This window comes from Semicossyphus pulcher, unplaced genomic scaffold (assembly GCF_022749685.1).
Source record: "Semicossyphus pulcher isolate SPU_LCO1_2020_fin unplaced genomic scaffold, fSemPul1.0.p SCAF_21, whole genome shotgun sequence".
In the NCBI taxonomy this organism is placed as follows: domain Eukaryota; kingdom Metazoa; phylum Chordata; class Actinopteri; order Labriformes; family Labridae; genus Semicossyphus; species Semicossyphus pulcher.
The window spans coordinates 9,874,331-9,895,832 of NW_027211695.1; the positions used below are offsets into that span (position 1 = coordinate 9,874,331).

General features: G+C 41.4%; 1 protein-coding gene across 2 annotated transcripts; it reads left to right on the top strand.

Annotated features, from left to right (window-relative positions):
* Positions 1 to 576: 576 nt before the first annotated feature.
* rcor2 (REST corepressor 2) lies at positions 577 to 17,141 on the top strand. 2 transcript variants are annotated; one of them, XM_069671961.1, is made up of 15 exons: positions 577 to 642; positions 2,530 to 2,610; positions 6,761 to 6,886; positions 9,776 to 9,832; positions 10,605 to 10,685; positions 11,066 to 11,118; positions 11,224 to 11,385; positions 11,493 to 11,617; positions 11,902 to 11,968; positions 12,213 to 12,452; positions 12,659 to 12,736; positions 13,062 to 13,119; positions 14,293 to 14,360; positions 14,668 to 14,829; positions 16,729 to 17,141. In XM_069671961.1, exons 3-15 carry the CDS (start codon positions 6,763 to 6,765, stop codon positions 17,074 to 17,076), a joined length of 1,623 nt encoding a protein of 540 aa, XP_069528062.1. In that variant the 5' UTR covers positions 577 to 642; positions 2,530 to 2,610; positions 6,761 to 6,762; the 3' UTR covers positions 17,077 to 17,141. The 2 variants fall into 2 exon arrangements, with proteins under 2 accessions (XP_069528062.1, XP_069528061.1); XM_069671960.1 differs by lacking the exon at positions 577 to 642 and adding an exon at positions 1,188 to 1,617.
* The last annotated feature ends 4,361 nt before the right edge of the window (positions 17,142 to 21,502 follow it).

Genomic DNA, 21,502 nt, shown 5'->3' on the forward strand with positions numbered 1-21,502 from the left:
ACGCAAATCATATGATAATGAGTTGGCAATGGGAAAAGGAACATTTCACTGTACATGTATCTAGGTGAGTATCACAGTACCGGACATTTACACACACATGATTGTCCTTACAGCAGGAAGAGTTCATTCTATTGCATCTGATTCTAGACCATATGCATCTCCTGAGACAACAGAGAAAGTCCGAGGAGGAATTGACGGATGGGAGTCAGGGTGAGGTATAAGGGAAGGAGGGAGAGTTAGTGAGGGAGGGAGACAGCAAAGGAGACAGACATTCAGTGAGGAAAGCAGACAGATAGACAGGCAAGGAGAAGGAATGAGACAGGTGGAGAGAGACAGGAGGGGAGGGGGGGTGAGGAAAGAAGTGGAAGCAAGAGTGAGCTAAAGGGAGAGTGGGAGGGACACTCACTTCTGAGAGATCGAAGGGAAACGGAGCGAGAAAGAGAAGGGAAGGAAGAGAGAGAGAGAGAGAGAGAGAGAGACGGAGTGACAAATGGAGAGGAGGACAGAGGAGGAGGAGAGAGGAGGACAGAGAGTAGAAGGGGAGGAGGGTTAAAGGGAGGGAGGGGAGAGATGTAGCAGTTGTTCATTAGTGAGGATGTGTTAGGGACTGGAGGACTGAGCGAGAGGAGAGACAGAGGAATGGTGAGTTTCATGGACACTGACTAATGAGAGGAGAGAAGGGAAGGAGGCGAGGGGAGAGGAGAGGAGGTGGCAGGGGTGAAAATGAGGCATGAGAGGGAGGTAGATGAAGGGGGGGAGGAAGAGGAGACAAGAAGGAGGGGCTGGAGGTGAGTGAAGCAAAACTCCTTTACTGTGCCACCGTAGGGGGAGGATGGGGGGAGGGGAAGGGAAGAACTTGCACGTACGCACACACACTGTTGAAATCAAAAGCGACATGTGAGGAAGACGGCAAGAGAGGCAGACAGATAAGTAGTCGGAGAAAGATACAGGAAGGAAGAAGAGGAGCCGGAGGAGGGGTGAGGAAGGAGAGGAGGGAGGCACGACAGACAGAGAGGAGTCATCTCTAGGAAAAGAAAGAGTGTGTATGTGTGTGTGTGGGGGGGGGGGGGGGGGGGGGCAGAGGAGGTTGGAGGAGAAATATTAAGGAGGGGAGGAAGGCGGAGGAGGTAAAGGAAATGGATGGGGGGAGGCAGGGGAGAGAAATAATTAGAAGAAGAAGGAGTAGAAACAAAAAAATCAGGCAGGGGGCACAGACAGTGACAAGAGAGAGGAAAGAGGGGGGGAGGAAGGGAATTAGGGCAGATACTCAGGAGGTGGAAGGAAGAGGGAGAGGGGAGGAGGAAGAGGGAGAAAGTCTTGAGAAGGAGAAGAAAAAGGAGCAAACGCAGGACGATTAAAAAAAGAAATGTTTGGAGAGGAGGCAGACAAATAGAGAAGGTGCAGGAAGGAGCAGGAAGCAGGACTATGGAGAGAAAAGGGAGGTGACACACAAGAGAGATCACGGAGGAGATGGAGCTAAGGTGGGAAAATGAGTAAACTGGGATGATGAAGAGGAGGTGGAGAAAAGGAGGAGGAGGTGATGCTAAAGAGAGAGAGAGGAAAACCTGGAGGAGTATGTAACAGGCTGTTACATGTCAGCAGCAGGCACTTGTGAAGGTAGCAGCAGGTTCTGTGTGTGTTATTGTGTTTACTGCCAGCATCAGGTGTGAGAAAACCTGCTACAGCTATCAAACATTCCCCATTCCACTCACACACTCATCCACCTGTGCACTCACACGTGCACACATATAGATGCGCGCGCACACGCACAAAAGGCAGAACTCTTTGAATTGTTCGACATTTTAAATAAAAATTAAACCAAGTACATTGAAGCTAGTTGTCTGAGTCATTGTCCGTTCGTGCACAAAACCATGCACTAACTTGATCACACTCTCTCACGCACACCCACTAGGTTCAATTGTACCCCACTCTCCTGCCCTTTTCTCCACCATGCATACATCAGTACAAGTCTGGACAGCCTGCCTCAGTACAGAGATGCACAGCTGACGAATCCCTCCGCCGACACACTGGCAAGTAGTCCCTAATTTATGGGATTTTGATAGATGGCAGATTAAGAGTCTAAAACATCCACTATTTCAACTAAATATAACTGCAATTTGCTTCTGTCGCTATTTAAACGAGATGAAATGTTGAAGGCAAGCACTGTGTGATTGAGCAGGTAGGCAGTTTTACAAGCTGATTTCTTTTTGCCAAAGCCTTTCTGCACGATGCTGGTGAAATAAACTAAGTGTAGCGTATCAAATTCCATGATTAGCAACATAAAATCCAAAACTGGGATATGCTTTAAGTAATACTTTTACGGGACTACTTTTTGTCAATCCAAACGGCTGGTTGGGAGAGGCGAACGCATCGGGGCGGATGTCCACCTCACTTTTCCCTGGGTGTTGTCCGTCTCCCCGGCACACACTCACGGCTGCTACCATCTATCCATGCAGTTCACTTCATTGTACTGACTGTGCTCATCAATTAACGAATTAAGCCGTTTTGGATGAAATAATTGTCTTTTAGCATTTCGAAGAGGACCTCAAACCGCGGACGGAGGTGCAGAGAAGTTTTGAGTGCGGGAAAGCGGAGAGAAACGACGCACAGGTACAGTGTAACTGTTATCTCGACTTCCAACTACACGTTACTAATGTAACGCAGAGGTACTAGCCCGCAAGCTAACTGGCTAATGTTAGCATCCCAATGACCAACTAGGTTTCACTTAAGATGCACTTTGATGAGGGGGATGTCGCCTGCTTTTTTCAATGTTTAGAAATTACTTTGACCGTTCAAACTGCTAACGTTTGCAGCTAAATGTCCTGAAAGAGACCGCCAAGTTGAGTTTTAATTATCTAGAGAGCGAGTTTTTACTCTAATACAGCAGCAGACAGTAGCGTTAGTAGTAACAGCAACGCAAGCGTGGGGAAAACAAAAGGACTTCAAAGTCTGACACACAACTGCTTAGGAAAGCTGTGAAATTCTTCATTAAGCTAGCTAACGTGGCTCAAATACAGCTTGCAAAGCAAGCGAGTCCATCACTTATTAGTTTTAACATGAGATTTGGTATCGAACAATTCAGACAATTAAAGTTAACATATTTAAAACAGGATACACAAAAAGCAGTGCGCCTACTAATATGTTATGTTCCCTTTAACAAATACAAAAAAACAACATAAGGTCAGTCTAAAATTACCCGTGAGATCCACGAGACAAACATTAGTCACTTTAACAATACTAATGTCAACTTCAACGTTACTTGTCAATGGAAGTCTTTAATGATACGTCAATGAGTTTCATGGAACCAGACTTAAAATTTAGACTTTTGTACTATAGGGAAAAAATATATTCTAAATAGACTTTACCTTTTAACTTGATAAATCATCTTCAGTAATGTGTAGTATAGATTGGTTTTGCATCGTATGATCATTTCACCTATACAAATATTGGAAGTTATTGAGCCATAGTTCCTTTTGGTTTTGAGAGGTTGTCAAAATTAATTACTAAGCATAAGCGGATGGTTGAGCCATACATTTTACAACTAATAGACCGTGTCATTCCGAGAAGCAGTGATGTATTTTAGTTTTAGCTCTAATTGCTCATAACATTAGCCAAATCTGCCAGAGATCGAGGCTACCGCAGCAGTGTCCGAGTCGAGGCTACCACCTTAAAACTCTCTCTGAAAGTGAACCGAGGCGGGATTATACATGTCGGTCTCCATTGCATCTGTAGTTCAACAGTTTCCCAAACTGAAAGACATCGAAATATACGCTAGGAGACAGGGGTCTGTTTAAGTTTAGATAATAGGAGTTTCCAGTGAAGTTGGAGGGGACAGCTGTTGTAGTTTTGGGGGGCCACCGGGAGCTGAAAAAGACAAAGACCCCCAGAGAGCCTCAGACATTTGTATTGTCTACCGGAGTTTGGTAGATGTGATATAATCTCTCTGGGTGTAAAGATTGCCCCTCACCCTCCTCAGAAGCATTACTGATAATGTTTAATCTGGAGAGTGAGGGAAACATGTTCATGTCGCCCGTCTGTCATATAGGCTAACTCCGTGTCCATGCTTTGTTCTGGTCGCAGTTCAAGTTAGGTAACTGGGGATGAAGTTGCTGATGTGATCGAGAAAGACAGCAAGTGCAGGCGTTTACGATTCGTTGCACATACTTGGTGTTTCTACTCCGATCTGTGAGTGAGATTGCTCTGTCTTTGTGTTCACCTGTCGTTAGCAACCGCTCTGTGTTTTTGCGAGGGAGGAGGGAGTTGAGATTGGTTACTTTCTGCTGTGCGGAGCTGTGTCCTGAGCTGACCGTCTAGTCTTTTGTGCTACTGTGAAACTCACTGCCCCGGAGATACAGAGGGAGAGAGAGAGGCAGAGGGAGAAAACGAGGCTTGGCCACGTAAGGATATAGCTAGCAACGACTGTGGATGACACTTGCAATGAGAGCCCCCTTCATGCAAGAGGGCCCTCGTGTTATCCGTGGCACGTTTTTTCCACGTTGTTTTTCAGATGCTGCCACTTGTCTGTTGTGCTGGATTTCCTCAGCCATATTTATATGCGGTTATATACTGTGCTGTGTGTGTTTGTGTGTGTATGGTGTGATCCATAGATTTTTATATTGCTAACTAAAATGGCATCAGGCTAAAAATACGATGTAACATTTTGGACTTCTTGATAGTTGCATTGATGCATCAGACCCACAGACGTGGGATGTTCAGGGCTCATACAATACGAGGCAGGGGCAGATTCGCCAAGTACAGATATTGCAGCCAATACAGTGACTTTTTATCATTTATGGCTATTTATGGCTATTTAAAGCTCTTGTCAAGAACTTTCGGTTATCGCCGATTTTGGCGCCCCCTATGGACAGAGCCATACCTCTTATATCTTTGCTGATTTTGTCCTCTACATGCTTAAGTGGTGGTTTTTTAACAAAAAAAGCACATCCTACTTTCTTTAACAGTCATTTGTGTCACTCACTTTAAATATTTGCCCTGGAAAATGTAAACAAAGTGCAGTTAATCGTTTCATCTGACTCCTACCCCCTGCCAGTAGTTTCAGGCATTAAAAATAACTGTATAGAAATGATCGATCTTGTCACTGATGGTCTGTTTGCTTTTGTAGCTCATATAGAGTAATCAGAATTTATTTCTGCCTGTTTCATAACCAGCAGGAAAACACCTCACAGGGGCTTTGAAGATACTTACAAGGCTGCTTTCTTAACTTAATTTTCATAAAGATCCCATAACATTATTATGCATTGTCTACCAATTCAGTGTAACATCTACAGAGCCGTGATGCTACTCTGACACGTGCTGAAGACCGTAAGTACAAAAATTGAAACCACGCGTGGTCTGCTGGACAAACTATTCGATGTGACACAATTTCTAAATCACTCCAAACATAGTTTTCTGCATCATATGTTTTGTTAAAAAAAACATGTTTATATCAGCGCTTATCAGTTGTCATTTATCTATATATGTTATATTGTGTATATGCTGTATACATCTCTGAATGACTCCTATCAGCTGATAATATTCTGTCACAGTACAAAAATTTTAAGGGCTGCAAGTAACTATAATGCAATTATTGATTCATCTAGCCCAAATTAAAATGTTTTTACAGCTTGTTTTGGACAAGATCCAAATAAATTCACTTTAATATCATAGGAGAGAAAAAAAATCTGTCTTGTGAGGCTGAAACAAAAGGTAATGGGCTGATTTGTTATCTGTTGGCAAATCTCTCATCACACTAAATAGCCGACCAGTCATTTCAGTCCTTAGCATTTTCATAAATTTGGGTTACTTTGCAACTCTTAATTGTTTTCACTACAACATAAAATAGTGCTCTTAACTGATATGTCAGAGTAGAAGTAGTGTAACAAAGAACTATTTTCTCATCGATTGATCTTCTGATTATGTTCTCAATGAACCAATCAATGTGTTTGACAGTAAAATCCAGAAAATGGCATGGAATGGCCAGCCCAGGAATTTAGAGCCCAAGGTGACTTCTTCAGTCAGGTATACATATTTATATTAGGTGAAGAGAAAGCACTGGAGTGGGATTAGCAGATGCCATGAGTTGTATCAGATTTTGAATTGGGAGAAAAAAGTAAAAAGTCCTTTTATTGAGAATATTTTTCCAGTTGAGTAGTCAATTGAGCTCGAGTATTTCCTCTGTTTTCATTTTGTAATTGGTGCCCCCATAAAAGGGGAGTGTCCTTAATTAGCGAGAGTAACAAAGGAAGACGTGAGTAGGTCAGTTTGGATCCTGTGATAAACAAGATGAAGAAGCGCCTGTGGATTGTGTCTGGAGGTGCTCTTGAGGTCAATACTTAATTGCCGTAAATCCAGCAATTCATAAAAGTGTGTTTACAAACAATTGGAGCTAATTTCACAGCATCTTCAATACCCTACAACCCTCTTAACTGATGACATTGCCAGGTCATTTTGTTTAGAGAGATATCAAGTTATAGGGTGATGCTGAGAGCTACTGAGAGATAATGAGGTCATGGAGAGAGAAGAGTTGTTGAGTGTGAATTTTTTTTGATAAACCAGTGTTTGGTATATCAGCTCAAAAAATACTTCCAAGAGGTAGCATCATACGGTTCTACTTTACAAGAGGGAATTGGGTTTTATAGGATTTCAAACTCACTAATGAAACAAAAGTGATAGTTCTATGGGAGGTTAAATCATACATAAGCCAGAAATACTGTTGTGTTGATGATGGATAATTCATATTTCATGTCTGTGTTTGTTGCAGCCATGCCCTCAGTGATGGAGCGCTCGGGGGCCGGGGTCCTGTCCAGGAGCAGAGCTAAGACCGTAACCAACGGCAACAGCCAACCACATTCAGAAGAAGAGAGCAGCGATGAAGAGCATGCTCATGGTAGAAACACACACACGCACTAAACTGAAATGCGCTCTACAGACTGAATTCAACCCTAAAGTTAGAGGCGATTTAGCTACTTTGTGTCTGGGTTTTTCTGACTTGGAGCCTGTGTAAAGTGTACTCACAGGAGACACGCATTTCCATTGAACAGATCAATCATGCAGCACTCCACAACTATTCACACCAATGCACTTTTTTTGGTATAGCATGATAATAATCCATGATGCTGCATTCCAATGAATAGCTTTTTTTTATTGGATACCTTATTTTGCACATTCCACTCTTGTCTGATATCACTCCCAATCTTCTTCATCAGAGTGATGAAGGATTTGATTTTTTGTGGACAGGAATTCATCCTTCACTATGCTATTAATAGTATTGACCTTTATATGACCATTTCATTTACTTCAGTTGAGTTTTTACTTGATTGAATCCATTTCAGAGTACAGGTTCATCAATTCACACGTAACAACAAAGGCCTGGAAAACTTGTTTAATGGAGTATAATTTGTCAGCTAGCGGCAGCAATCACACAATTATCAACTCACAAAACAAACAACAATGTCCGCATGCATAATAACAGCCATGGTCGCGTCCCCTTTTGACAATTTATTCCCAAAATGGATGTAATGGCAAATCTGCAGGCCAAAATAACTGTCTAATGTCTAATGGTATTCAGACTCTGTCTTCTTAGCGCACTTCTCAGTGGCACCAGAGTCAGAACCTTTGTTGCTGCAGTGTCCACACCAGCATTCTTCTCTTGCTCCTCTATTTGCTGATTAAAATAATGTACTAATATTTACTCTTGTTTTGTTATACAGTAACAGCTAAAGGGAATATTGCCAGATTTGGCATTTTTGCCAATGTTTCCAGATTGGGCCACTTGCTAATATCTAAGACTTTCTGGTAAATGGTAAATGAACTGCACTTATATAGCGCTATTTTACTCTTCCGATCACTCAAAGCGCTTTTACACTACATGCTACATTCACCCTTTCACACTTATTCACACACTGATGGCAAGGCTACTATGCTAATCTCAATCTGGATCTATGCACATTCATACACTGAAGGCTATGCCAAGGCTATGGGTGCCGAACCCCCAACCTTCCGACTGAAAGAAGACTGAATCTACCACTGAGTGGTGTATGTGACCATGTAAAATTTTAACTTGCACATTCTCCAAACATGGTCCCAGTGTTTAGCCGTGTCATGCCAGCTGCTTGGGTCACATTCAGTGCACTGCTGCAGTGCCTCCTTTAGTCCCTGCACACTGATCTCCTCTGGCACCCTCTCCTCCACCCCCTTCCCACACTCTTCCACCCTTGTTATCCTCTGCCCACATACATCTCCTCTTCCTCCATTTTCTTCTTAACCCACCAACTTGCTGTTGATCTTTAATTTTTTAACTGTTATCTGCACTTGGCACACAGACTTAAGATATATTATTAGATCAAAAGCAGCAGTTTAGCTGTTAAGCAATTCAGGGAAAGATCAAAAGGCACCAAGATATCCAGTTTGTCCATGCCTCCACCTCGTAACACCCCTTTTCAGTCTTCAGATCTCCTCCTTTTATTTTTGCAATTTTTTTGCTTCCTTTTTTGCTCCTCATTTTCTTCCATTTATTTTCTTTCTTCTTTACTCATCCCCTTCCTGCCTCTTTCTACCCATCTACTCCAGTTTCCATCACCCCGTCTCCTCCCTTCCTGTCCTCTGTCCCTGAGGAAACAGTAATGTGTCCCTCCTCCTCCGCCTAGTCTGCTTCCCTGCTACTCACAGAGTTTCTCGTCTGTCTTTGCCATCCATGCTTTCAAGCACAGCACTAATAAGTAATGTCCACTATCATCTGTTCCATTTCCGTCTCTCTTCTTTGATCTGTGTTTGACCGTTTCTCACCATAAATATTTTGCATAAAGATATTAATCACATTGATGCTATTTCTGTTTAAATCTGCAGAAACGCTGTGATGTAGTGAGTGAGACATTTGTAAAATATAATATAATGCTTGTTCAGCTTTAGGGAAATAGAGGAGTTGCACTACTCAAAAATAGTTGGGGCAATGTTTCACACTATTATCCGGTAACAACATTAGAAGCTAGAGTTGTGTCAAGATCTGCCTGATTCTGCTTATCGGAGGGTTCATTGTGTCAAAGGCACAATTTGTACTCTTTTTCCTTGGTATTACAAAACACGTTTTGACTTGTGGGAGCGTTTCTGGCCAGGTAAACAATTTAACCATCACATGCTGTTATGCTTCTGTGCTGTACTGGCCTGTCTTATTCTGAAAGAGATGTTTGTCTTACAAAGCATATGTTCACAATTGGTTGCTAGAATGGAGGTTAACTTAATTCCTTTAATTGGATTGTACAGTATATACTGTATACTTTAATGTATGTCCTTGGCTGACACCAGGGATTGGTATCAGGGCCGATCAGGACACCTTTTCATTAGTTTAGCCGATTTTGTCTACCTTAGAATGAAGCACTGAATCTACAGCGCAGCATGTCACTGCATGTAAGAGAGGACATGTGTGTGTGTGTGTGTGTGTGTGTGTGTGTGAGATCTTTTTGGGTGCACTGGTGACTGATTCCAAGTTCTGGTTGCCATATATGCTCTAGTGGCAGTGGAGCATATATCTAGTGGCTAAGTATGGTCTATGTGATGGAAAACGTGTTAGCTAATGAAGCTGTTCGAGGGCAGATCACGTATAAAATTGAAGAATATTATCAGTCCTTCTTATTTACATTGCCACACCATTGATGAATGTCCTTCTGTCTCTCCCGTTGTCTAGTCCCCTGTCCTCTTTATCTCTACAGCTCTAACATCCATCAGGAAAATAAAAACTCATATTCATCCTGTCTGTCTCTCTCTCTCGTTCCCTCTACAGACAGTATGATCAGAGTGGGAGGAGACTACCAGGCTCAGATCCCAGAGTTCAAACCAGGTAAGCTGGAAGAGAGGAAAGAAAGGGAGATGACACAGGAGTAATAGAGAGAGGGAGAAATCAGGACTCAGGGAGGTGAGGAGAAATGTGAACGACATTGAAATGGAGGAAGGAGGGGAATGCAGAAGATGAGAGAAATGAAGGTCAAGTGACCATAATTACTATGGTAAGAGAAGAAAAGTGTTTCTTTCCACCTATTGTACATACACCAGCTGTTTTCCCTTGATTTAGTATTTTAAACTACTAAATCAGTTAGTCAGTCAGTACTTTACACAGTTTATTTTTGGAATAAAAGACACCAAAAAATGAGCCACACCTCCTATGGCAATCACACAATGGGTCCTTTTTTCTGATGTGTCAGAATAGTTTGTATCAACATGTAAATCCAAGTAAAATTAGTTTGTCATCCTGTTTTTTTTTTATTTGGGTTGAATACAAATTAATTCAGAGAATGATGTGGTTTCAATATTATGAGACTTGACTTGAGTTTTGGTAGATCCTTATTATCTTTGCTAATGAAGTAGAAGCAAAAGATGGAGACTAAACAGGAGAAACGTGCATAGAAGAGAGAATACAACAGTAAAAGGTAATGAGAGTATTGACAATCTGGGAGAAAGACATATTGGGAGTTGAAAGATCTTAAGTGGTTTGGGGGGGGGGGAGACACACGGACACAGCTGATCTGACAAAATAAACAATGAATTAGATGGCTTTAAATACTGGATGTGTTCATTTTGTGTTAAAAACAGTCCCTGTTTGTCTTCATCACCAGATAGTCCAACCCGCTACAGTGAGAAGGACCAGAGGAGCATGTTGGTCTGGTGTCCCAACAGTCAGCTTTCCGATGCCATGTGTAAGCCACACTAACACACCTACCTACCTTGCATTTTATTTACTGGTACAAGCTCAACAATCTGACCTTCAGTTTAATGGCTGTAGAAAAGCAATTAAATCTTCTGTTTTTTTCTGTGCACTCACTTCCACTTATGTATTTGCCCTCTTTGTCTTCATCTCTTTCTTTCTTTTCTGTAAATGTCCTTTTCCTCTTCTTCTTTCTCTTGTTCATTACTTTCTTGATTTTGTCTCTTATCCACCTCTTTCTCTTCCTGCTTGTTTTCCTGTCCACTATACTTTTGTGTTCTTTTTCCTCTACTACATCTCTTCATCTCCTTCTTCTACTGGTATTTTCTCATTTTTTTGTCTTTTTAACCCATTTTCTCTCTCTTATATCAGTGGACGAGTACATCCTCATGGCAAAAGAGAAACATGGATACAACATGGAGCAGGTAACGCAGACTCGGATAAGTTTCTCTTTTTGCTGCTAGTTTGAGTCTCTCTCTTGTCACCCTCTGGTTGCCTGACCCGGTCTTCAACCCCCTTTGTTTCTTCAGGCCCTGGGAATGTTATTATGGCACAAACACGATGTAGAACGCTCGCTTGCTGACCTCGCCAACTTCACCCCCTTTCCAGACGAGTGGACAGTGGAGGATAAAGTGCTTTTTGAGCAGGCCTTCAGCTTCCATGGCAAGAGCTTTCACCGAATCCAGCAGATGGTGAGAGACCACTCTTACATAATATTTAGTACAGGAGTAATAAGTTTGATTTACTTATATTCTCTATATTTAATACTCATTGTTTTGATTTCTGTATTTGTTGTTAGCTTCCAGACAAGCTGATCTCCAGCCTGGTGAAGTACTACTACAGCTGGAAGAAGACCAGGACCAGGACCTCAGTCATGGACCGACAGGCTAGGAGGCTGGTCAGCAAGAGAGAGAAAGATGAAAGGTATGTGATACTATAATACTTCCATGATTTCTTGGGAAAACTGGGTATGAAGATATGATGGAGATATGAGTGAAGGGATGGATAGAAGGAAGAAAGAATATTGGAGGAAGGACTGAGCAGGAATTTGTCATCAGAGAAGTGAAAAGTGATATGATATATGATATGAATATGATATTATTTCTTGTCATTTTCAGTTGACATTCTTTAGCATTTTGTAAAGCCAGTTGGCTGAGGACAAAGATTGAACACTGGCACGTTTAGTTAAAATGTCTTTTTCTTTGTAGTAATGAGGACATAGAGGAAGGTGACCCGGGCAGTGACAGTGACTTTGAGATTGACGCCAAGAAAGAGGTGAGCAGTATAGAGCTTAACAGTTTGTTGTTTTCCTGATTGTGTGTGTGTGTGTGTGTGTGTGTTTTTTAGTCATTACTTGCCTGAGGAGATCAGTCTGGCCAAATCAACATCCTCCAATTTCCGCATCATTCATTATACATAAGTGTAATACTGCACTCTTGAATTGCTTTTCTTGTAAAAAGGTATCATCCTGATAAAAACCTAATTATACAGTAAATATGAAATTTCTTTGTGTACACAGGCAGTGAAACAGAACCCCAGCAGCACCAGCTCTGACAAGGCAACCCCCAGCCGCTCTGGGCCGGTGAAGAAGGAAAGCATCGGGGCTCAGTACAGACACCACCCGCTCCGAGCCCGCCGCAGGCCACCCAAGGGCATGCACCTGGAGCAGGGAGACATTACGTCTCTTTCAGCCTCCCAAGATGCAGGAGTGCTAACTGTACGACAACTGGATACACAGTTGGTATCACTCAAGAGACAGGTATGTTACATGTGTATTTTTGAACTGGCCTTGTCTAATCCTGCATCTTTGTGGTAGAGGTAGTTTTAAGAAACACAAAAAGGGGTTTTAACAAGACAATCTGTCAGTAAAGGTGAAAATTTGACTCCTCCAGAGTTTTATGCTGTAAAAAAATAACTGCAACTAGCTAAACGTACTAAGCAATCCCTTCTCTTTCTTCCCCTCAGGTTCAGTCCATCAAACAGAACAACAGTAGTTTGAAACATGGTTTAAATGAAGGCGTCAGTATTTTCAGACCAGCTGACGTAAGTCTTCTTTTGTACAACTTTCTCTTTCACTCCTTACTCTCTACATTTTCTTTCCTTCATCATCCACCCATCCTACTTTTTACTTTTTTTTTTCTGAATGTATCCGCTTGTCTTCATCTCTGATCTCTCTTCACTGTGTCATAAATCTTTGGTGATTTATTCTCTTTCCCCTTCCCCAATACCCTTCACATATTATTCCACCTCTTGTGGGACTGAGATTAGCTCTAATCTGCTCTTTGCTCTCATGCTGTCATTTTCACCCCTCTCTCGCTCTCTTTCTCTCTTCCTTCTAACCACCTGCCCTTTCCTCTCTTTTTCTCAGCCTGCCCCTAAGATGAACTCACGCTGGACCACGGAGGAGCAACTCCTGGCTGTGCAGGGTGAGCTGCAGCATCATCTTCCCTTCCCTCCTACAGAGTCACCTCGTGCTGGTGGCTCTCCTTCTCTTCCTCACATTCACAGGCAGATTCTGACTGTTACATTCATATTCACATTTGCCACTCACACAAGCTGCCTGTGTCAGTGCTGTAGAAGCACAGTACTGACACATTCAGCTCTTGAGATATCATTTACATTTTGTAGTCATTCCTTTTGCTTTGGTGAAGCTGTAATGCTGTAGTGGTTCTTGGCCTTAATAGACGCTGGGACTATGTCCATTTAGTGTTCACTGTGTAGTGTAACACATACATTATTGTATAGATGTCATTTACCAGCATCAGGCATGCATCGGCAGACAGAAAGATGCCTGGTGAAAAGAATGCCCTGTTTTGTTTCTGAAAAAAGTGTGTAATTCTCCATTAACAGAAGTATGAAGTGTCTGTTTAAATACTTTCAACGCATGTTTTGTGCTGTCTTCTATTCATTGATTCTACTGAAATAAGTAAGAGCTACTGGGATTTTGATTCCAGCTGAAGTGAACTAAAGTTCCAGTAGAAGTAAAGCAGCTACTGTTCCGCTGCACTCGGGTCACATAAAGAGGCACAGTTACCTCGTATGAGGGCATTCAACGAGGGTTATTCATTAGAGGAGGATTCATTGCAGATGAGGTTACTTATTGTTTGTTGCTATGGACAGAGCGCTACATCGCATAGATCTTTTTGAATGACTCTGCATTAATCTGTATGAACAGATATCTGAATATTGCGAGATTGTGTGTTCAGAACTCTACAAAGATTGTTTGAGTATGATCTACCAAGCACTTCATACAAAAATCATTAAGATCTTGATCCTTAATCATGAAATGAGGCTGTGAGAAACAAATGAGTTTCAGAATGATAAGGATTGGGGCATGTTAGAAGCTTTGGAGATGTCTTAATTTCAAGCTATGTATTTCAAATCAATAAGTCGCAGCTAAATGCAGCTACTGCAGCTGTGTAGTGCAAACAAAAGGAGAGAAAGAGAAAGCTGAAGACGTTATTATGTGTTGTAATATGAGTGTGAAAGTACAAAGGAAAAGAAAAAGAAGGTGTACACATCCAGACGACCTTAGATGAAGGTTAACTGAAAGCAGGCATCAACATTAACCTGACTTTTCCCCTCTGTTTACTTTCTAGCTATCCGTCGCTATGGTAAAGATTTTGCAGCCATCGCCGAGGTGATAGGGACCAAGACACCAGCTCAGGTGAGCATCCCCTCCCTGAACTTTATGCAGATCATCTTTTATTCTGACCTCAGTGTAACCTCCATTTACCCAGCAGTTTACTTTCTGTGAGCTTCCTATCAGCTTTTTATCGCCACCAATTTCTTCCTCATCCCTCTGTACAGATAAGCATTTTTCTTTATAGGATAACTATAATCTCCATTATCCCTCCTTCATTTGTCTTCTGACCTCCACTCTCAGCCTCTGTCCTTCACAGATAGACAGCTCAGTACAACTTTCTCTCTTCCCTGTACTTTCTCTAACTCTGCATCTCCTCCTGTCTGATCAGGTGAGTTCGTTCTTCGTGAGCTACCGGCGAAGGTTCAACCTGGACGAGGTGCTGAGGGAGTGGGCGGCTGAACAGGTGGCCACCAGCCGAGACCAGAGAGACCCCAGGAGGAGCGGAGAGGAGCTGTCAGCTGCTACAGATGGAGCCACAGAGGAAGATGAGGTGAGCCATGACAGCACACACAAATGATATAGAAACACTGTTAGTTATAGCTGTTTGGTAATAGGGGAGCAACAGATCACAAAACACAGTTCCGATTGTAGCACAATTGTATTCCATGCATCCACTGTTTTATATATTACTACACATTGCTACCTGTTAATCAATTCATAAAATCAGAATCAGCTTTATTGGCCAATCATGTGTACACATACAAGGAATTTCAATCTGGTCTACAGGGCTCTCTAGGTGCAGAAAATAATACACAATAAGGCCATAGGAAAGTAGTGCAGTGATAAGGAGTGCAAAAGATGAAGATAAATGTAACAGCTATGACTACATGTACACATGAGGTAGATGGTATAGCAATATTTACAGTGGAAAAAGATATATACAGTTTGTACAAGTAGTAAGCTAAATCTGACCTACCTTTTTATTTAAAGAGTGCTTTTTAAAAATTGCCATTAACAACTGTCAGTAATATAAAAAGCTGCATCTTCCCATTTCCAGTATCTATGTGACCCACCTCCAGTACATAATTATTACAAACTAGCACAAAAAAAATCTGTAAGACATTACAAGTTGGCTGTTATCTACCATGTAACTACCGGAAGTAGTATGTTGGTCGGATGTGTCTGAACCTGCAGCACACGTGTGTGAGTCACAGGAAAAACAACAGGGGCTGAGTTTGTGTAATATGGGAAAGTTCATATCTACAGTAACAGGAGGTTGTGGGATAGATAGAAGTTACTAACTTTCCGTATCTGATTATTATCACAAGCAGCCGCCAGCTTGTACGTATGAAATAAATTCCATACAAAGTAGTTAATAAATGAAATATCGTATCTGTATTTCAAAGCATGACATCAAAGCATGTATGTATGTATCCCGGATAAACTATGATCCGTCGCGCAGCTACACACGTAACAAAACGTAAAAGAATAGTTATTTTGGAAAATTCTTTGTATTTTATGTGTATTGAGACATTCTATATCAATTGCATGTCTGAGTTTAGTGCAGAACTGCAGTTGGTTAGCCTAGCTTAGCATAAAGATGGGACGCAAGGGTGCAGCTTGCCTGGCTGTGTCCAAAAATACAGAGCATTTAATTTTGAAAGTGTTTTGAAATGCTGGGACAAAGCCCCCACTTTCTGTTTTTAGACTAGGCTAAGCTTGCCATGTGCTTACTCCAGATCTGTACTTAAAAAAAGAAACTGATATTGATCTTCTTGTCTTAAACAGGGACTTTATTTTGTAAAATTTTGAAGTATTCTAAGCTCTAAGCTCCTCAGCTGTTGTAACAAGTGAATTACCCCAATAGGGGGTCAATAAAGTCTTATATGATGTCAGCAAATCTTCATTGTGCATAACAAAGTGATGAAAATGACTCAGTGGTCATCTGTTTGAGGTTCTATTTATAGTCATACATTTTTCTTTAAATGCACATTATCATTTAAAGTATAAAAAATCCCCTTAGAGTCAAACCTAAAGCTGTCTGCACTGTCTGTGTCCATTTATTCAATGTACTTGACTTCTTTATTTTTGCCTTACAGTAGAGTATGTTGCTTTCAACATAAAGGGTTTGTGGCATTAACAGGACCATCAACTTAATGCTGACTCTCACAATCCATGTGTCAGCAGCCTTAAATGCTTGTTAATGGGTGACATTCATACCTCATAGCTCCCGTGTATAGTGAATGCTGGGTTGTAATACTTAGTTCTCTCCTGCGTCACCTGCTGTGGTTTCAGTGGTCTCCTTGTCTCCTCTTCATAATAGAGCTATTATGACATCTGTCAGTATTCCCTTTTGCTTCTTCTCTCCTCCTCCTTGTTTGTTTTCTCACAACTATTTTTAACTGACTTCTAATCTCCCTCCATCTTTTCTTCTCTTCCCTCCCCTCAGGTCAAAATGGAAGATTCTCCTTCAGACGCCACCGGTGGCTCCTCTCCCCCCTCCTCCACCCAGACCCTCTCCTCCCTATCCCAGCCTCCCCCTCTGCTGCGCCCTGCACCTCCCTCTGCTCCCCCCAGCCTCCTCCGTCAGCCCCCTCCCCTGCAGACACGCCCGCTTCAGAACCGGGCACCACACAACCACCCCCCGCCTCCGCTCATCCGCCCTGCAGTGACCACCTCGTCCTCCTCCACCGGGAGCTCCAACCACAGGGCTTCACCTCCCAGCTCCACCTCCACTGCAGTGCAGGTGCCTCCGTCCCTGGTAGGGATGAAAGTGGAGCAGCCCAACTCGCACTGATACAAACACACACACACACACACACACACACACACACACACACACACACACACACACACACACATGGATATGTTAATAGGAATAAAATCACCCAAATACACACAAATTAGCATGCAGACAAACAAACAAACACATTCCTTCACCCTGTAACTCCATCTTTCCAAGCCTTTGTTCCTGGGACCATCACACATGACACCCACATGAACACGCTCAGGTCCCTAAGGTGACATCACAGCTCTTAAAATGTGACAAAGAGTATAAGGAACCCGGCAGGTCCACTTTGTAAGGCAATGGCCTGAAGCCCCTTTACTGTACTAACAAACAGCTACCTCCAGACCAACGATCTCTTGCGTAAACACACACACATACACACACACACACACACACACACACAACAAACAGGCTGGGAACTCATAACAAACGCTACCTGAACTCCTCCTTGAACAAAACAAAAAGAGACACTGGATTGTCAAGCTGTTGAAGAAACCCATGACCACAGAGTGAAACCCACCTGCCTGTTTCCATGGCAACTGCTGAACATCTGGATCACAGAGGAGTGTGGTTGAACACATACACACACTAGACTCCACTGGGTATCAAGTCATCCAAGCCACTTTCAGGAAAATCAAATGAATAGATGAGGGAACGAGAAGATGAGAGGAAGAGTTGCTCAAACCTGCTCGTCTTCAGAGGTCATGTAGATTAGAAAATCATTCCGACGGCTGGTTATGATGTGAAGAAACTCGCCTTTTTGTCGTTGAGCTTTGCTTTAAAACTTATAGCGCTCATAAAGGAGTAAAAAGGTACTTTTGCAAAGAAACCTGGCTTGTAACTGAATCTACAAGTTTATCGTTATGGCTTTTAACAGTTGAAGCTGTTAGTGCAAAAATGGAAAAAGAAGAGCAAGAGATCGGACATCTCCCTCTTCTCTCATAGCCATGTATAACTAGTATTAACTGGAGTGATGTTTTCCCTTTTTTTGACTAGACTTTTAAAGTGAGCCCTAGATAGCCAGTTAGTTACTGTTAGTAGTTTAGGTAGTGCATACTTTATTATTATGATGATAAAAATTGACCAAGCACTAAGGAGAAAAAGAGCCTTTAACATGTGATCGGACTTCGTCTCACTTTTCATGAAGACATTTGCCACTGCTTGTTTTTCACTGGCTCAGTGTGTGAAGTCTCACTGCTTAATGTTCTTAATGTTTGAGGAATGTTTTCAGTTGTCACCTGCTCACACCAGAAGAAACATTAACTTCTGTGTTAAATGTTTGTAGAGGGCTGATTCTTAAACCAGGTTTACAGAGTGAAGGGCACAGCTGACCTTTCCTGACCTCCTACAGACTCAGAAAAATAACATGTTCTGCCAAAGTCAGTTCTTGCTTTAAAAGCTCATTGACCCTCCAAATTCTCATGTCTGCAGTTAGCCACTGAGCAGCAAAAATGACACTTTACATTGTTAGCTTGTTTTTTTACACAAGGAATTATCCAAATGTGTTTTAAGAATTTGGGGGAAAAACTTCACTATTCATTTTCTTGCTGAGAGTTAAACAGATTGACAGAACTTTTGTGTCTGTGTGCCTTTTAACTTAGCTAGCACAAAGACTGGACAGAGGAACAGCTAGTTGTTATCCGTCCGCAGTTTGTCCACACATTTCACCTGCAAGCACCGTTAAAAGTTATTCAAGTTTTACATCCTTACAGAAAAGCGTGAAATGTTGAATGGTTTATTTTATTTTAGTTTACAATATAAGTTTACTTGTAATTTGGTGAGGTTCTGGCAGGAGAGTTTAATACTTCAGAACAAAGTCAGGCTATTTTTTTCCATGTGTTTCAAGTTTTTATGCCAAGCTAAGTTGGATGGCTGTAGATTCATATTGACTGTGCAGGCATGAGAGTGCTAAATAACTCTGCAAGAAAAGGAATTTACATATTAACCTAAAAGCAAAGTATTCGGCGAATGTTTTTAGAGAATAGCTGAACTAAATTCGATATTTGGTTTAACAGCATCTCAGAATTATTACACATGGGAATTTACTAAGAGGTCCTAAAGTTTTCCTAAAGCCCTCTGAGTCCAGGAGAGGCAGTTTTCTTTCTTCTAGTTCATGGACCTTTACAGGCACAGAGGTAGGTGTAAGAGGTCAAAGGGCATCTGATATTGTCCATCTCACGAGCACATGCAAATGACTGAATGATCCGCTGTGATACATTTTTTGTTGTGCCTGTGTATCACTGCCTTTTTTAATCAGATCTGGTATCACACTTCCTGTATAAACTGTGTTGAGTGCTTCTTCGCTAATTCAGCCTCACATGATCCACTTTTGTTAGCAGAGGCCTTCAGAGTTTATTTTAGCGAGGCACTAAGCAGGACTCAAAGCAGCCCATCACTACATTTGGCTTTAAAGTGGCTTGCCTTTTGACTTTGCCTGGACTTGTTTTCTTACATTTCTTTACTTCCTCCAAAAACTGCTTGTGTGTACTGTATGTGAGAAGTTGTTTACATTGTTGAAACTGAACTGTTTGTGTTTGAGAAATGTTTTTTTCTAGAATAAAGAAATGACCAAATAATACAGTATTTGTTGTATTCTAAAGCAGTTGATCTGCACACACTATTTAACACTCTAGGATTTCAACGGAATGAAGAAAAAAATCTATTCAGCTTGTGAAATGATTCTAATTGTGTGTTTACAACTGATATGTGTGAGCTTCATGTGCACATCATTTGTTTTCAAATGCTTAGCCCTATCCAAACACCATCTGTTGACTCCCATCAGGTTCGGCCACCTGCAGCTTCCAATGGAGAGCTGGTGACACGTGCATATTTCCGGGCTTTGCCTGCACACACAAAGTCTCTCGAAGTCTTTAGAGAAATAAAATAAAGTGGACGGCTGAATGAAAGGCTGAAAGACAAATTGTACCACAATAGTGCTAATCTTTATGAGGCTGGATGCACCATCAACACTAACAAAAGTGGAGGCTTCATCTCTTACTAAGGAAAGTCAAACTTCTTTCCCGGAAATAGACTAAAGGGGTTATGTCAGACTTGACTTCTGTGTTTTGTCATTAGATCTGGTTGTTCACAAGGCTTTTATATCAACTATGCATCTGCCTGTGGCCCCTGAACTCTAGGGCCCAAATACATCCCAGTTAATTGAATAAATTGTATGTTTGATTTCCATCCCTTATAGGGTAGATACAACATTTGAAGACAACAGTAGCTTGGCTGTGTTTCAGGTGACAATCGTGTAGAATATAAAAGAGTACAAGTGATGGACAGTGTGCCAGAGTTTTAGGTTCTTTAACTGAGTTTCTCATCTGGCTCAGCTGTCCATAAGACTTTCTGGATTGCCAGAACTCTGTAGTGTTACCTGCCTGGTCCAAGGGGCCCTATAATGGGTGAATATGATCAGTATGTTAAGTATGATTAATTCTTCATGTGCTGTTTAAATGGTAAAATGGACTGTTCTTATAGCACTTTTCTAGTCTTTGAGACCACAATCTGTTTAGATCTGTAAAGATTACCCTATGCAGGCACTGGTGTCAGACATGAAATAGCAGGTGTGAAAATCAAAATATAGTTAACACATTCACAGCGCCCCCTTCTGGTAATGTGTAGTACCACCTATTGTGTTTCAGAAAACAACAATGTTTTTAAAGTTTATGCTGTTAATTCATCCTAATCCTCAATCTCAAACTCAGCTTTCACATATGCAGTTTTAATGCTCAGACAAAGTATGAATGGATTAGAAATAAATAAATATGTCGAATCCTTTTGGTTGATGTTGATGTTTGATGGTCTAAAAAAAATGCGGCTACAATAGATTGGTTTGTTCATTTTTCCTCTCCATGAAACTAAAGAAAACATTAATGATAAAGATCCCTTAATTTTGTTTTTACATTCAAAACCTCTGGTCCGAGCAGGACATTTGGCAGTTGACAAATATACTTGTTGGTATCCAAACTCGCACTGCAATTTCTTGTTGCTTACCCACTGACATATACACAGATAGTGATATACACTGTCCGGCAACTTCATTAGATATAGGTTTCTTAAAATTAAAATGAATAGCAAGCTTGTTGTATGTGTCGCATTAGATTGTACCTGTGCACCTAATGTAGTAGCCAGTGAGTGTCTATGCAATAACCTACTATCCTCTGATTTATTGATCTAGCTCTTATTGATGTGAGTGATTTTACAGTTTTCCTGACTTCATTTCTTATCCATAAATTAAAAAATATATTTTTCTAATGTTTGAAATAGTAAAGTAGCCATTTCTATCTTTTACTAAGGTTGTTAAGCTTTTGCTCAAGATTGTTTTTATTGGATCAATCTTGCGTAAGAATAAAGAGGGAGGCTCTAACATTGGCTCTGTTGAAGTGTCCCTATTCTCTGTTAATCTACCAGATTGGTTTCAGTCTCAGATTAT

What these genes read in the sequence shown, in the direction of transcription:
- rcor2 (XM_069671961.1), top strand. Translation starts at nt 6,763, where the DNA reads ATGCCCTCAGTGATGGAGCGCTCGGGGGCCGGGGTCCTGTCCAGGAGC. An exon ending in CGATGAAGAGCATGCTCATG is followed by an intron (nt 6,887 to 9,775) that starts GTAGAAACACAC and finishes TTCCCTCTACAG; the next exon opens with ACAGTATGATCAGAGTGGGA. An exon ending in GGACCAAGACACCAGCTCAG is followed by an intron (nt 14,361 to 14,667) that starts GTGAGCATCCCC and finishes CTGTCTGATCAG; the next exon opens with GTGAGTTCGTTCTTCGTGAG.